We start from the raw sequence: 14,248 nt of genomic DNA on the forward strand, positions 1-14,248 counted from the left end.
TCTCAAGTTTAACCAGTTTGCATTATTCTATTGCATTGTTTTTCCTTATTCAGATTTGTTTCAAGTTACAGTTAGACCTCACTTTGATGGTTAATGCAGTTATTGCAATTTTGTTGTTTTATCACAATAGATTGGTTTATTTACATTTCAAAAACCCGAAGCCATTCATTTACGAATGTGATTGCACTTTAGTTTACATATTTAAATGCTCAGATATTAAGATTTGGATGTGGCAAAATAGCATGATTTTTCTCTCAAATATATTGTTATAATCATTTGTTTCAGATGTACTGTAATTATTTTCTGTATGAAAATTAATTTGGTGTTCAAAAAGTATTTTCTCAAACTTGAGTCTTGAAAAAGAGGGGGTCGTCTTATAATCAGGGCCGTCTTATATTCGGGCCAATACGGTATGACATGACACTGCCATGAGCATTAATGAATGCTTATGACATTTTAGATCATCTGGCAAATTATTGCACTTTTTAAGTAGGACATAATTTGAGCTAGTGACATATGACACTTATGGCAGCTGTCATATGCATTTGTTAATGCCCATGATAGTGTCATGTCATGATTATGAAAGTCTTATGAAGCCGCTGTCAAATAAAGTGTTACCTACCAACCCAAATAAATCAACAAATAAGCCGCAGTGGCCTATAAATCGCAGGGTTCAAAATGAGGGAAAAAGTAGCAGCTAGTCCGAAACTTACAGTAGTTTGCGTAAGCAGTCTAAGATTGTCATGCAGCTCTTACTGTCAAACTGAATGTTTGTCATTCAATTATTGTTCATAAACCCTGAAAAGTATTTTCAGTAATTAGGGTTTCTACTGTGTTAGTGTAGGTTAGCAATAAACGAATGAAATTTTTAACTTGCGGACAAATTGGTTACAAAATGTGCAATTACACACGTCCCTGCATACAGTAGATCTACCCCAGTGGCGGAACAAATGTGAACAGGGTCTGTGTGCGATGAGCAAAAACAGGATCTCCCGATTAGTCGTGGGCCCCTCCAGACAACCAGCTAACCCGGGGGCGCGGAGATGCTTACAACACTATATTACAGTTCCGCGCATCATCTTACTTTTCGGTTTGACCCTCCCCTCACCCAACCACGCCCCCTTTACATCTGCAAACAGGGCCCCATAGAAGCCTGGGTGCGGTTGCACCCCAAGCCTCCCTGTAAGTTCTGCCCCTGATCTACCCAATAAATGTTGGGTACCAATTTGCAGAAACTAACTGGATGAATGTATTTCTTTTATTTTGAGTAAATGATTATTATTATCATTCACTCATTAGGTACAAAGTCAGTTATGTACTATCTACACTAGGGCTGCAGCTATCGAATATTTTAGTAATCAAGTAATCGACTGAAAATTCTATCGATTAATCGAGTAATCAGATAAAGCATTTTTTTTTAACGTAAAGAGCGTTTATAAATATACAGTGCCCTTCATAATTATTGGCACCCCTGGTTAAGATGTGTTTTTTAGCTTCTAATAATTTTTTTTAAATTCAAATAATATGGGACTTAAAAGGAAAAAAAAGAGAAAAATCCAACCTTCAATACAAGTGCATTTATTCAGTGGGGAAAAAATCCCACATAAAGAAATAATTATTTGACATCAAATAATGTGTGTCACAATTATTAGCACCCCTGGTGTTAATACTTTGTACAACCCCCTTTTGCCAACAAAACAAGGTAAATGGTGTTATACTTATATAGCGCTTTTCCACCTTTCAAGGCGCTCAAAGCGCTTTACACAATCTCGTCTGGGGACAGAGATGGCCATGGGAAGAGGCTCGATTTTGTGTCTGGTGAACCATTTCTGTGTAGATTTGGCCATATGTTTAGGGTCATTGTCTTGCTCAAAGACCCAGTGACGACCCATGTTCAGCTTTCGGGCAGAGGGCAACAGATTTTGATTTAAAATGTCTCATCTGACCAAAGCGCACGGTCCCAGGCTTCAACTGGGACCGTGTGTATTTTTATGTGAGACCAAGATTGAGCTTTTTGGCAGGAAACACTCTAAGTGGGTCTGGCGTGCCACGAAAGATGCACATGCTGAAAAGCACCTCATACCCACTGTGAAGTATGGAGGTGGGTCAGTGATGCTGTGGGGCTGCTTTGCTTCCAAAGGCCCTGGGAACCTTGTTAGGGTGCATGGCATCATGAATGCTTTGAAATACCAGGATATTTTAACCTGCACCTAACGATTCGATTACGTTTACCATTCCCATTGGTGTGTGAATGTGTGCGTGAACGGGTTAATGTGTGCTAATGTAAAGTGCTTTGGGCATGGTAACCATGCAGATAAATGTGCTATATAAGTACTGTCCATTTACCATTTTACAATTCAGAGCCAATGATTCAATTACAAATCGATTATTGGTGGCACACACAAAACACATTAGTTACAACAATTGTACAAAAATCCTCTCAGGCTTCAATAAATGACTATTTCAGTATTAAGTTAACAATTCAAAACAGTAAATAAAATACGTCCCCATTCTTTATCAGCAGCTTTAAACGACATTGAATTAATTTAATGTTGTGAATCAACCGTTAGTTTTTAAAATTGCTCCCGTTTTTCCATAATTTCCCTTCTGTCTACTTTCGACATGTGAAACTTTTAAAACTGTTTCATCATTTAAAGATCGACTGAAGTCAACATTTGCCGATTTAGGAGTATTTTAGAAAGTTAATTACAGTGCCTTGCAAAAGTATTCGGCCCCCTTGAATCTTGCAACCTTTCGCCACATTTCAGGCTTCAAACATAAAGATATGAAATATAATTTTTTTGTCAAGAATCAACAACAAGTGGGACACAATCGTGAAGTGGAACAACATTTATTGGATAATTTAAACTTTTTTAACAAATAAAAAATTGAAAAGTGGGGCGTGCAATATTATTCGGCCCCTTTACTTTCAGTGCAGCAAACTCACTCCAGAAGTTCAGTGAGGATCTCTGAATGATCCAATGTTGTCCTAAATGACCGATGATGATAAATAGAATCCACCTGTGTGTAATCAAGTCTCCGTATAAATGCACCTGCTCTGTGATAGTCTCAGGGTTCTGTTTAAAGTGCAGAGAGCATTATGAAAACCAAGGAACACACCAGGCAGGTCCGAGATACTGTTGTGGAGAAGTTTAAAGCCGGATTTGGATACAAAAAGATTTCCCAAGCTTTAAACATCTCAAGGAGCACTGTGCAAGCCATCATATTGAAATGGAAGGAGCATCAGACCACTGCAAATCGACCAAGACCCGGCCGTCCTTCCAAACTTTCTTCTCAAACAAGGAGAAAACTGATCAGAGATGCAGCCAAGAGGCCCATGATCACTCTGCATGAACTGCAGAGATCTACAGCTGAGGTGGGAGAGTCTGTCCATAGGACAACAATCAGTCGTACACTGCACAAATCTGGCCTTTATGGAAGCGTGGCAAGAAGAAAGCCATTTCTCAAAGATATCCATAAAAAGTCTCGTTTAAAGTTTGCCACAAGCCACCTGGGAGACACACCAAACATGTGGAAGAAAGTGCTCTGGTCAGATGAAACCAAAATTGAACTTTTTGGCCACAATGCAAAACGATATGTTTGGCGTAAAAGCAACAAAGCTCATCACCCTGAACACACCATCCCCACTGTCAAACATGGTGGTGGCAGCATCATGGTTTGAGCCTGCTTTTCTTCAGCAGGGACAGGGAAGATGGTTAAAATTGACGGGAAGATGGATGCAGCCAAATACAGGAACATTCTGGAAGAAAACCTGTTGGTATCTGCACAAGACCTGAGACTGGGACGGAGATTTATCTTCCAACAGGACAATGATCCAAAACATAAAGCCAAATCTACAATGGAATGGTTCAAAAATAAACGTATCCAGGTGTTAGAATGGCCAAGTCAAAGTCCAGACCTGAATCCAATCGAGAATCTGTGGAAAGAGCTGAAGACTGCTGTTCACAAACACTCTCCATCCAACCTCACTGAGCTCGAGCTGTTTTGCAAGGAAGAATGGGCAAGAATGTCAGTCTCTCGATGTGCAAAACTGATAGAAACATACCCCAAGCGACTTGCAGCTGTAATTGGAGCAAAAGGTGGCGCTACAAAGTATTAACGCAAGGGGGCCGAATAATATTGCACGCCCCACTTTTCAGTTTTTTATTTGTTAAAAAAGTTTAAATTATCCAATAAATTTTGTTCCACTTCACGATTGTGTCCCACTTGTTGTTGATTCTTGACAAAAAAATTAAAATTTTATATCTTTATGTTTGAAGCCTGAAATGTGGCGAAAGGTTGCAAGGTTCAAGGGGGCCGAATACTTTTGCAAGGCACTGTAGGTTCGCTACAACAACCTTCCAGAGAAGTCTACTGCTTTAAGATGCCAGCTGTTTACTAACGCCGGCGAGTCTGTCATTTCGCATCTAATTTTCGATACATGTGTTAACGCCGCCGAGTCATTTGTCATGTTTCATTTCACATCTAGTTCTATATACATGTAATATCTACTGTAGAATTATGTGGGCATAGTTTGTAGCGGCTGTCGGCCGCAGTCAGATATTATTGAATTTTTTTATCTAGCGGCATGAGTTGAGCATGATGTTTACTCTGGGGCCGTTTCTCGTTGCAACCCGAAGACCATGCTGACTGTGTTTTAGTTCCGCTTTACTTATATTTCAATATTCGGAATTTGGATGTTTGTGAATTGTTCTCGAAGCTTCCAAGGCCGAATCGCGAATAATCTAAGAATCAGAAATTTCGCACACCTCAACTGTGAATGCTCTGGTTTCGAATGAACGAACGTCCTTTCGCCCCTCCCAGTCTTAATGGTTTGGGCGTGGGGAGCGCCGTCAATGGCAGCCATAGAGTTAACTGAGACACCATTACGGTGTAAGATTTTGGTTGCGACTTGTTATGTTTTTTTTAAACATTGACACCTTTTTAAAACGATCTTTTTTTTTTTTTTTTTTTTTTAAACCTGTCCTGTTCAGCTGTTTGACACAGAGAATGGAAGTCTAAGTGCCCAGATTCTGAACAGTTTTAATGTTTCACATTGAGAGTCTGACATACTTGATTGTGATCATTCAAAATACCTTTTTATTATGACAAAGCAGCGAACAGGAAGGGATTATGGGGGGACAGAAGAAAAGAAATACAAGAGAAGAAGGAAAAGAAACACATACACAAACAACAACTAGAAATACATTGAACATCTAAACTAGTTACTAATATGCTTTTTAAAACGATCTTAATTCTTGGCATGAGCGAAAACTTTTTGGGATGCAAAGTATCACAATATCTCACCATCTCGATATTTTGTCACACACCTAATCTACACTGAAGAATAAAATCATAGTAAAACCTAGAATTATCCCTCGGCGATAAATCGGTTTAATACTTTTTTTTTTTATTGCGGAAAATAGTTTTTCAGTTGTAGTTTTTGGCCAAGAAGGAAATCTAGCAACAATCATTCAATAATTGATTCCATTATAGTTTCTTTGTGAAGTTAATACTTTGGGGGCTAACAGAATGAAAAAAGGGGCAGAGAAAAAGATATTTAAGACATTTTCTTTGTAACTTTTGTTTTATTTCTTTTAAACCTTTTATAGGGGAATTGACTTTTTGGGAATTAAAAATGAATGAATAAATAAAAGCTATTGACAATGATAGACGTCCAATTCATTTAAATTAGAATGAGTGGCTGTGAATGATGATTTGCTCATTCGCCCCTCCCAGTCAAAATGGATTGGACACCCAGCGCCGTCATTGGCGGCCAATGGGTTCAATGAGTTTATCGCCCAGCCTTACCTCAATTTGGATTCAGTCTTTCTGTAGTCAGGTTCAAGGTCCCAAAGGCTATTTATCATTAGCAACGGTTGACAGGTAAAGTCCATCCAAGCTGTGTGTGTGCTTCTTTAAAAATGTGCGTTTCTTTTTGTGTTTGCTTACGCTGGCATTTAGTCAGTGACACGCATTAGGCCGACTCGATGGCGGGTGTCAGCGCTAGCGCCTTGGCCCATACCCCAACATTAATGAGGCTGCCATCAGCAGGCTGGACAGTTAAGTCCCAGCAGCCCGCCTCCATCAAGTGTGTGCCGCCCTTTGCGGGCCCCGCACATTGCTGCCCTTTGTTTCCCATTCCCAAATAAAAGAGGATTTAATTAGCCAGTTGGCACAGTTGGTCAGTGCAGACGGTTCCGAGCTCCGAGTTCAGCCTCGTGCCTCATCCCTCAAGCCTATTCAGCTCACTGCGAGACTGCCTGGAACAGCCAAGACCATATGAAAGCTCGGACCGTTGCCAGTAAATGAGACATTTCACATTGCTGCTCCATCAACTTCATGTAAACTGCCATTGCTATCTACTTTAAGTGACCTCAATAGGTGGTGCAATGGCAATAAATGGAAAGTCTGTTCAGTACAATTTGCCATGGGACATTTTAGAACGGTTAAATGCTGATCTTAACACTTAAGTTTCCACTGCAGTGTGTGGACAGGATGATGTTACCTGGCATCATTCCAGTGTGACACACTGATTGGACAACTTGACATTGAAATTGATATGACAATGACAGAGTCTTTCTTGCTTCTCTCAACTTTGACAATGAGAATAGAAAATACAGGCCAACCTCCTCTACGTTATCCTCTTTACTTGAAACCAATTTAAAATGGGCTAATAGGCTGGCATGAAAATCTCTCACCTTTCGGCGAAATTCGCCGTTTTGAAGTCAAAAAGGATGACCTACGTGAATCGTGTAGTACCGAGGAGAAAAATTTTAAGAGGGGAGGGGGGGGTCGTTTGTAGGCATGTGCCAGTTAACTTCACGGATTACCATGCTATGAAAACGTCGCGGTTACAAAACCACTAAAATTTTCCGTCATACAGTAGTACGTATTCGTTATTTTTCATGTGTCGAAAATGCAGCCAGAATTGGCTTGGCGCGGCAGCGCTTACCCCTTCCTCTGTTGGATGCTGCGTGTGTCAGTGACGCTATTCCAGCAAACCCAAAAACAAGCACTCCAAACGCAAGGCGTAAATTCTTCAATTTATTGATCTCTCAAATCGTGGTAACTGAAATATACCAAATGAATACATTTAAAACGTTGTACACTCTTAGTTTTCCACATGTGAGTAGCTTCAACAGTTTAGCTTCATGAAAAAGTTCGTCAAAAACAAAACACACATTTTCCTTTCAAATTCAATACACAGTTACTAAAAACTTACAAAGACGAATGATAGGCAAGGCTTAGCTAGGACAGCAACTTCATTGAGGTTTATCACAGCCGCTGAGAGAGAAACAAGTTTGTATGCGGGGAGGAAAAAAAAAAAAGAGCGTCAAAGATCGCTAATTGCGACAGATGATCTTGTACTAAGCACAAATTCACATTCGCTGGAGGAGGCAAAGTATCACTCCCAATTGTTTTTAGATGAATACATTTGCCAGCATATTGAATTTAGTGAGTAATGGTTTTCGTTTTCATATTTTGTGGTATGACAAAGTTACTGCCGTTCATTGCAGCTTGCGTTGAACACTGCCGGAGCGTCCGGTGAAAAAATAGCTCCCGTTAAGGTAGCGTCAAACTTGTGTATTTAACGGTAATATAAAAGCAGTGTTGTCAATAACGCGGTATCGTAATGCGTAACTAATCTGATTACTTTCTTTCAGTAAAGAACAATCTAACGCGTTCATTTTTCTAAATCAGTAATCTGAGTAAAATTACTTTCCTTGATGCCTGTGCGTTACTATTACTACATAATGTGTGTAGAATGAAGAATACTGTAGTCATGGGAGTGACATCACATGTCACATTTTTTAATCGGGGATGGAACAAAAAGGGTCACGTGTATTACCATGATGCGTGAGCGCTGGGAGTTTGCGGCCAAAACAACATAGCCTTGCTACCTCGCCAGGATGCAATGAAATAGGCAGGAGATATACTACAAACGGCTGCATTTGCACACTGGAAACACAGCCATTACTTCACATTTTTGTCCAGTAAAGATAACAAAAATATCTCCGTGCGCTGCGAACTTTGCGCTGGCTCAAAAAGACTGTCGACCGCTATAAGCATCCAATTCAAGCACCACTTGGAATTACAGCACAACAGGTAACACGACAGCCAGGACTTTTTGATACTGCTCGTGCTCAATCCTCGGTTCAAGCTCAGTTGTTGTTGAGGGTTTTGAAAGCTTAGGTTTAAAGAAATTCTAAATATCCATCTTGCCTCCTCAGCTGTAGTTTTGGCTAAGCAATGCAAACGGCTGTCTCTAAGGTTCTATAGTCACATGATCTGTTTGAAAAATAATTTGGACCCATTATGAAATACTTTGAAGGATTCCTGTTCATTTTATTCATTTTTGTTGTTTGTTTTATTGCTCTAAAACTTTTATAGACAACATTTTAATGGCCATATTCAATGGTCTTTATTTTAAAGGGGAAGTTCAGAATTTTTTACATTAGGCTTCATCTTTGAGTTAGCCGGGGTTTAATTAGTCGTTGGAAATTATTTGAACAAATTCTGTGCAGTTTGACAGTTATTTGTTAGTTTGAGGGCTCCGGAGTGGCTAAGCTAGCGCGAGTCAATGGTGGTTGAAATCAACTCCTTCAACTAATTAAACCCCCGTTAACTCGAATATTAAGCCTTATGTGAAAAATTAAAATGGTCAAATTCGCCACATGTAGGATGTTTTGCCGACGGCGGACATTTTGGCAGAACGCCGGAACATATTTACTCCACACCTTTCTCACCTTTTTAACCCCTGACCCATTTTCATGCCTGAATAGGTGATCCACATTCTCACAAAGTCACGTACAAAGACCATCATGTTCACCGTCACATTGAGAGTTTAAATTTAGCCCGGATGCTTAAGCAGGTGTAACAAATGTCTGCGAGCTAGAGCCAGCAAAGTCTCCCTGTAGATCAGAGACTGTCTGATTACTTGTCTGCCGTCATGTCGAGCTCGTCGTGTTGTTTTCCGTCTTCTCGACGCAGCTGCAGGGGAGCGTTGTTGCCACATACTCACTTTTTACCTCAGCCCCGGAGGTCTTATTTTTCACCCTGCTGTTTTGTTTGTTTTGTCACGAGGGTATGTGTGACATGAAATGTGTGGTTCTCGTGAAGAGGTAAGGAACAGGCGGGTGGTTGTCTCAGTCGCAATGTAACCAAACAGGATTGATTATTGTAGTTCGTTAGCCATTACCAGCACTAATCAGAGTGTACTCTGCAGCAAAGAATTCTATTTAATTGCTTTTTAAGTCAATGATGTCATTTTTTTCTCTGTCCATTATAGGGGACACCACACAAAGGATGAGATCCACTCCGTTCCCAACCCCTGCAGAATTGGATGCCTATGCTAAGAAAGTTGCCAACAACCCCCTCACCATCAAAATCTTCCCCAATAGTGTCAAGGTCCCGCAACGGAATCACGTCCGGCGTACCGTCAACGGACTGGATACATCGGGCCAGCGCTACAGCCCTTACCCGTCCTCTCAGGCCAACGCCAAGACTGGCCTCCTCGCCATCGTCAAGGTACCCGCCGTCAAGGGCATCCTGAAAGATTTCGCTGGCAGCCGGGCTCGTCTGCACCCCGAAGTCATCATGAACCACCTGAGCGGACCTTACCAAGTGGCTTCGACCAGCACTTTAAACCACCCTCACCCGACTCTGCCCAACCTTCCAAGGCCTCAGCAGAGCTTAGCCCTGAGTGCCCAGGACGCACCTCAGAATCTACAAATGTCGCTGGCTCAGCAGCAGAGCCTCAGACACCCTCTTTCTATGGCCCAGCATTCTCAGGGCCTACCTAGACTGCAGACTGTCTCTCAGCACTCGAGCCTCGGCCACCCGCAGGTCCCCTCTTCTCTCCTGCTCCAGCAGCAGCACCTCCAGCAGCCGCCCGGTTCCCAGGAGAGCAGAAAGCTGCCGGAAGGCGACGCGCCGCCCAATGTGACCGTCTCTACCTCAACCATTCCACTCCCCATGGCCACGGGGCTGCACCACAGCCGCCAGCCGGACCTGAGCACCATCGTTCACCAGATCAACCAATTCTGCCAGGCTCGGGCCCAAGGCGCCGGATCGGCCTCCGTGTGTGAGGGTCAGATCGCCAACCCAAGCCCCATCAGTCGCAACCTGCTCATCAGCGCTTGCTCCAGAGTATCCACGCACAACAACCCCACCGTCGCCGGTGGTTTCCAGCCGCACAACTGCATCCTCGGCCCTCAAGAAAAAGCAACTATCCCGGTGGGAGCCCACCCTTTACCTAGCGTGACCATGAACCACTTGCCTTCCAACCACACGGATCTCAAGCAGCCGCAGCACCCTCAACAGCATCTGCACCTAAAACCCAATCAGCAGTTGCAACACAAGATGCGCTCTTGGAATCAGCACCAGTTGAGTCACGTGCCACATATTCCGAACGGTTGCAAGCAGCCCGGCAGGGAAGCCGCCTTCCACTTTAAAGGAATGGGTTACCCTGCGGACATGTGCGCGGGGCAGCCGTACATGCTGAAGCCCCCTCTGGAGAAACCCACTCCCTCACCACCCGTCAACAATAACGGCATGACGGGCCCCGTGGCCCATTACCCAAACGGTCACTACTTCCAATCGCACGTTTGGAACAGCGGCATCCTCCCAACGCCCAACAGCGACAGCTCCGGCTCTCAGGACGTAGCCATGCCATTCCACGGGGCAGGCCCAGGGGCTTGCGCCGCACTCGACTGCGGGCCCCCGGGGGCTCCCCATTACAGGCTACTGGCCAGCTCCTCTGCCCAGACTAATCTGATGCAAACCGCAGATTACATGGGCGGGGACTTCCAGACGCCCTATTTCCGCGATCAGAATCTGGGGTTAATAGGCAAGATGCACAGGCCCCCTGTGAGCGGGGTGGGGCCGGAGCTCGGGGATGGTAGGGGCGCTCTCGTCCAGCATCCAGGGTACAGATAAGCTATGGCCTTGTCTCCACAAGTTATCAATCCCCTCCCCCTTTTGTTTAGTCTTAAGAAAACACATAACTTGACAAAACTCCAGATCTTAAAGAGGGTAAATGAATATATTTAATTCATGAAGAACAGTAGGTTTTTTTTGTTTTTGTTTTTGACAAATCTTGCAAGTGATCAATTCTTTTTTTTCTTTTTTTTTTGGTTAGTGAATGCTTCTACCGGAACATTTAGGATTCATGTTCCAAAGCGTGTCGACGCGTCTACTGTGTGTCATTCCTGCTTTTTGCGCCGCCATACATGTGTGTGCCTGGATCGCCACAGATCCTGTGTTATTTCCACTTCACACGTTTGTAAAGGTTTGTCAAAGGCAAATAAAAAGTGGATTCCTCGACGAAAAAAGCGACGGCATCTATTGTCGGATGTGCCGCGAGGAACTCCTGGCTCCGACTTGTCGTATTAGACAAGGAAAGACATTTTTTTTTTTTCGCGTGTAGTAATCTTGTTTGAGGAGCGTGTGAGTGTATGTACGCAGAGCTTTTACTATTTTCAGATGTAATTATTTATTTGTATAATAGGACTATTGAAACTTGATTCCTTGCTGTCGCATAAAAACTAACGCAATCAGGTTGTTTGTACATAGCAAGGACCCAGCAGGGAGACTACATGTTGCCATGGCGATCTGCTCTGCCCGCTTCAAATGCTGCAACGAATTCAGGTGTTTTAAAATCTTCGCGGCCAGGCCAGGAAGGCTTCGGTTACGAGGTTGTGAAAAGTTTGGAGCGGAAAGGTCAGAAGCGTTAAAGATGGCCCGAGTCAAACACTGACTTTCTACAGCACTCAACATGAATTACGACAGCCGAGGACAGTGAGGAAGTCGAGTCGGATTTAAAAGCTTCCGTTCCGAAGCCGTTGATGTTGAGCGCTGCGTTGGGGAGACGTGCCATTTTCTTTTAATAAGCATTTTTCCAGAGCCATGACAAATGTATTACTTGAATGTGGAGGTGATTTGTGTAAAAGGCGATACAATAGATGTGAGTACATAGTGTTACTAATGTCACGCGGGATCCGACTAAGTACGGTTCGTTCCCGAGTGTAAGTGTGGTTGCTACTGATTCTGATGTGAAGACCAAATTGATCACTTGCAAGATACGGACACGGACAGAAACAAAGCGGACTTTTTATGAACAGCAAACGCATTGTTTTATTTTATTGTACACTGGCTTATCTACTAGACTACTGTAACATTTAAACTTTAATGATTGTGTGAGTGTTGCCGCATCGCGTGCCTAGGTGCGCATGTGTGTGTGGTCACAATGGAGCCCTTTTTTTTGTTTATTATTAACTGGCCAACCCCTAAAAAGCCTTAATTGTTTGGTCCATGGACTTTCCTCGAGCATGGTTTTAATGAAAACCCCAAATAATAAGAAGGAAGATGGTAAGAATACACAGACACAGCATTTTTTTGTGTTCTTTTTCCCCTCCTGGTCTTAGTTTAATTAATTTTATTGACTAGACAGAGCAATTCCTTAGAGATTTGTTATGAGAAGCAAGAAAAGGAGTGATATGTTAATTATACAGTATAATTTAGCAATGTGTAGTTGCTGAGCTGTAATCCCCGCCCCCACGTATTAAAGCTTCAGTTTGGCAGTTGACTTGGGCCTGGGCGATGTATCAATTCATGAATTGGTTCGAGTGATGTGAATGATTCAAGACAAAAAATTGCCAAAAATAAAATCTAACAAGCAGGTATTGAATAGATTATTCCACGAGTACCAGTTTGTTTTTTTTGTGTAGTTTTTAGTTTGTATTTGTGGGCTTATGGCACAAATACGGAGGGAAAGCAAAAAGACAGAAGTCTGCTCTTTATTTAAATGACTTTTGTGTGACATTTAACTTAAAAAAAATTTTTTTTTTTTTTTAACCCTTTACAGGTCCTCATACAGACCTCTTGTCTACTTAAGGGTATCACATTTTGGGTCCTGCAGACCAGTGATCCTCAACCTTTTTTGCAACAAGGAAAGTGTGATCCATTTTTTCACGGACCGGCAGAAAAATACAGTAAATTTAACGAAACGGGGCGAAAAAAGAACGTTCAGTGTGGTCATACACTTAATAATGTATTGATGGGGCGCGGGGCCAATAAATAGTGGGCCTGCATGTTGGCGAGATAGTCAAAGCTGACGGAGTGGAATCACAGCAAAGAGCTTTTTTAGTTGAAAATTCTTGTGAATAAATGCTTAAATCCCCAAATTCTTTATAGATATGGACATAAAACAGTCTCGATTTTTGGTTAAAAGCAAAAAACAGTGCAGTAAACATTTATTTTACGTAAATTTGTTGAAGTACAATGCTAGTCTGTCAGTGAACGTAGCTAGCAGCCGCCTGATGTAAACAGCTTTTCAGGTGAAAATTCTTGTGAATAAATGCTTAAATCCCCGAATTCTTTAACGAAATGGATGTAAAACAGTACCGATTCTTGGTTAAAAGCAATTAAAAAAACGTGCAATAAGCACTTATTTTACGTAAATATGTCGAAGTACAATGCTAGTCTGTCAGTGAATGTAGCTAGCGGCCACCTGATGTAAACAGAGCATTTCCGGTGGAAATTCTTGTGAATAAATGCTTAAATCCCCGAATTCTTTATTGATATGGACGTAAAACAGTCTCGATTCTTGATTAAAAGCAAAAAAATGTGCAGTAAGCATTTATTTTACGTAAATATGTCGAAGTATAATGCTAGTCTGTTAGCGAATGTAGCTAGCGGCCGCCAGATGTAAACAGATCTTTTCCGTTTAAAATTCTTGTGAATAAATGCTTAAATCTCCGAATTCTTCATAGATATGGACGTAAAACAATCTCGATTATTGGTTTAAAGCAAAAAAAAGTGCCATGCATGGTGCCAGAAATATAATAATTACCTTGAATCCTCGAACAAATCACTCCTGAGACAATCCTTCCTGTTTGTATGCAGTACAGCTTTCGTACTTTTATCCTAAATCCAGCGTTGAATGCTGCATGTGTCGCTGCAACCGACTGTGAATAACCGAAGCAGATTGTGGGATGCCTGGCTCCCTACTTGAAGGCGTTGCGCAGTGGCTGGCGGAATTGACCCGTCAATAGAATTATGAAGTCTATGGTGCAGTGAAAATTTACAGTGTATCACAAAAGTCCGTACACCCCTCGCATTTCTGCAGATATTTAAGTACATCTGTTCATGGGACAACACTGACAAAATGACACTTTGACACAATGAAAAGTAGTCTGTGTTAGGCTTATATAATTGAGTTAATTTAGTTTCCCCTCTAACTCAA

The 14,248-nt window shown here is 42.1% G+C and overlaps 1 protein-coding gene across 4 annotated transcripts in view; it reads left to right on the top strand.

Moving 5' to 3' along the window:
* fam222ba (family with sequence similarity 222 member Ba) overlaps positions 1–14,170 on the top strand; it is a 68,397-nt gene extending 54,227 nt beyond the window's left edge. For all 4 annotated transcript variants that reach the window (XM_057820903.1, XM_057820902.1, XM_057820904.1 and 1 more), the window contains one exon: positions 9,293–14,170. In XM_057820903.1, coding sequence (XP_057676886.1) covers positions 9,293–10,941 — 1,649 coding nt within the window. In that variant the 3' untranslated portion in view covers positions 10,942–14,170. The remainder of the gene's footprint in view (positions 1–9,292) is intronic.
* The last annotated feature ends 78 nt before the right edge of the window (positions 14,171–14,248 follow it).

This window comes from Corythoichthys intestinalis, chromosome 18, assembly GCF_030265065.1.
Source record: "Corythoichthys intestinalis isolate RoL2023-P3 chromosome 18, ASM3026506v1, whole genome shotgun sequence".
NCBI lineage: Eukaryota > Metazoa > Chordata > Actinopteri > Syngnathiformes > Syngnathidae > Corythoichthys > Corythoichthys intestinalis.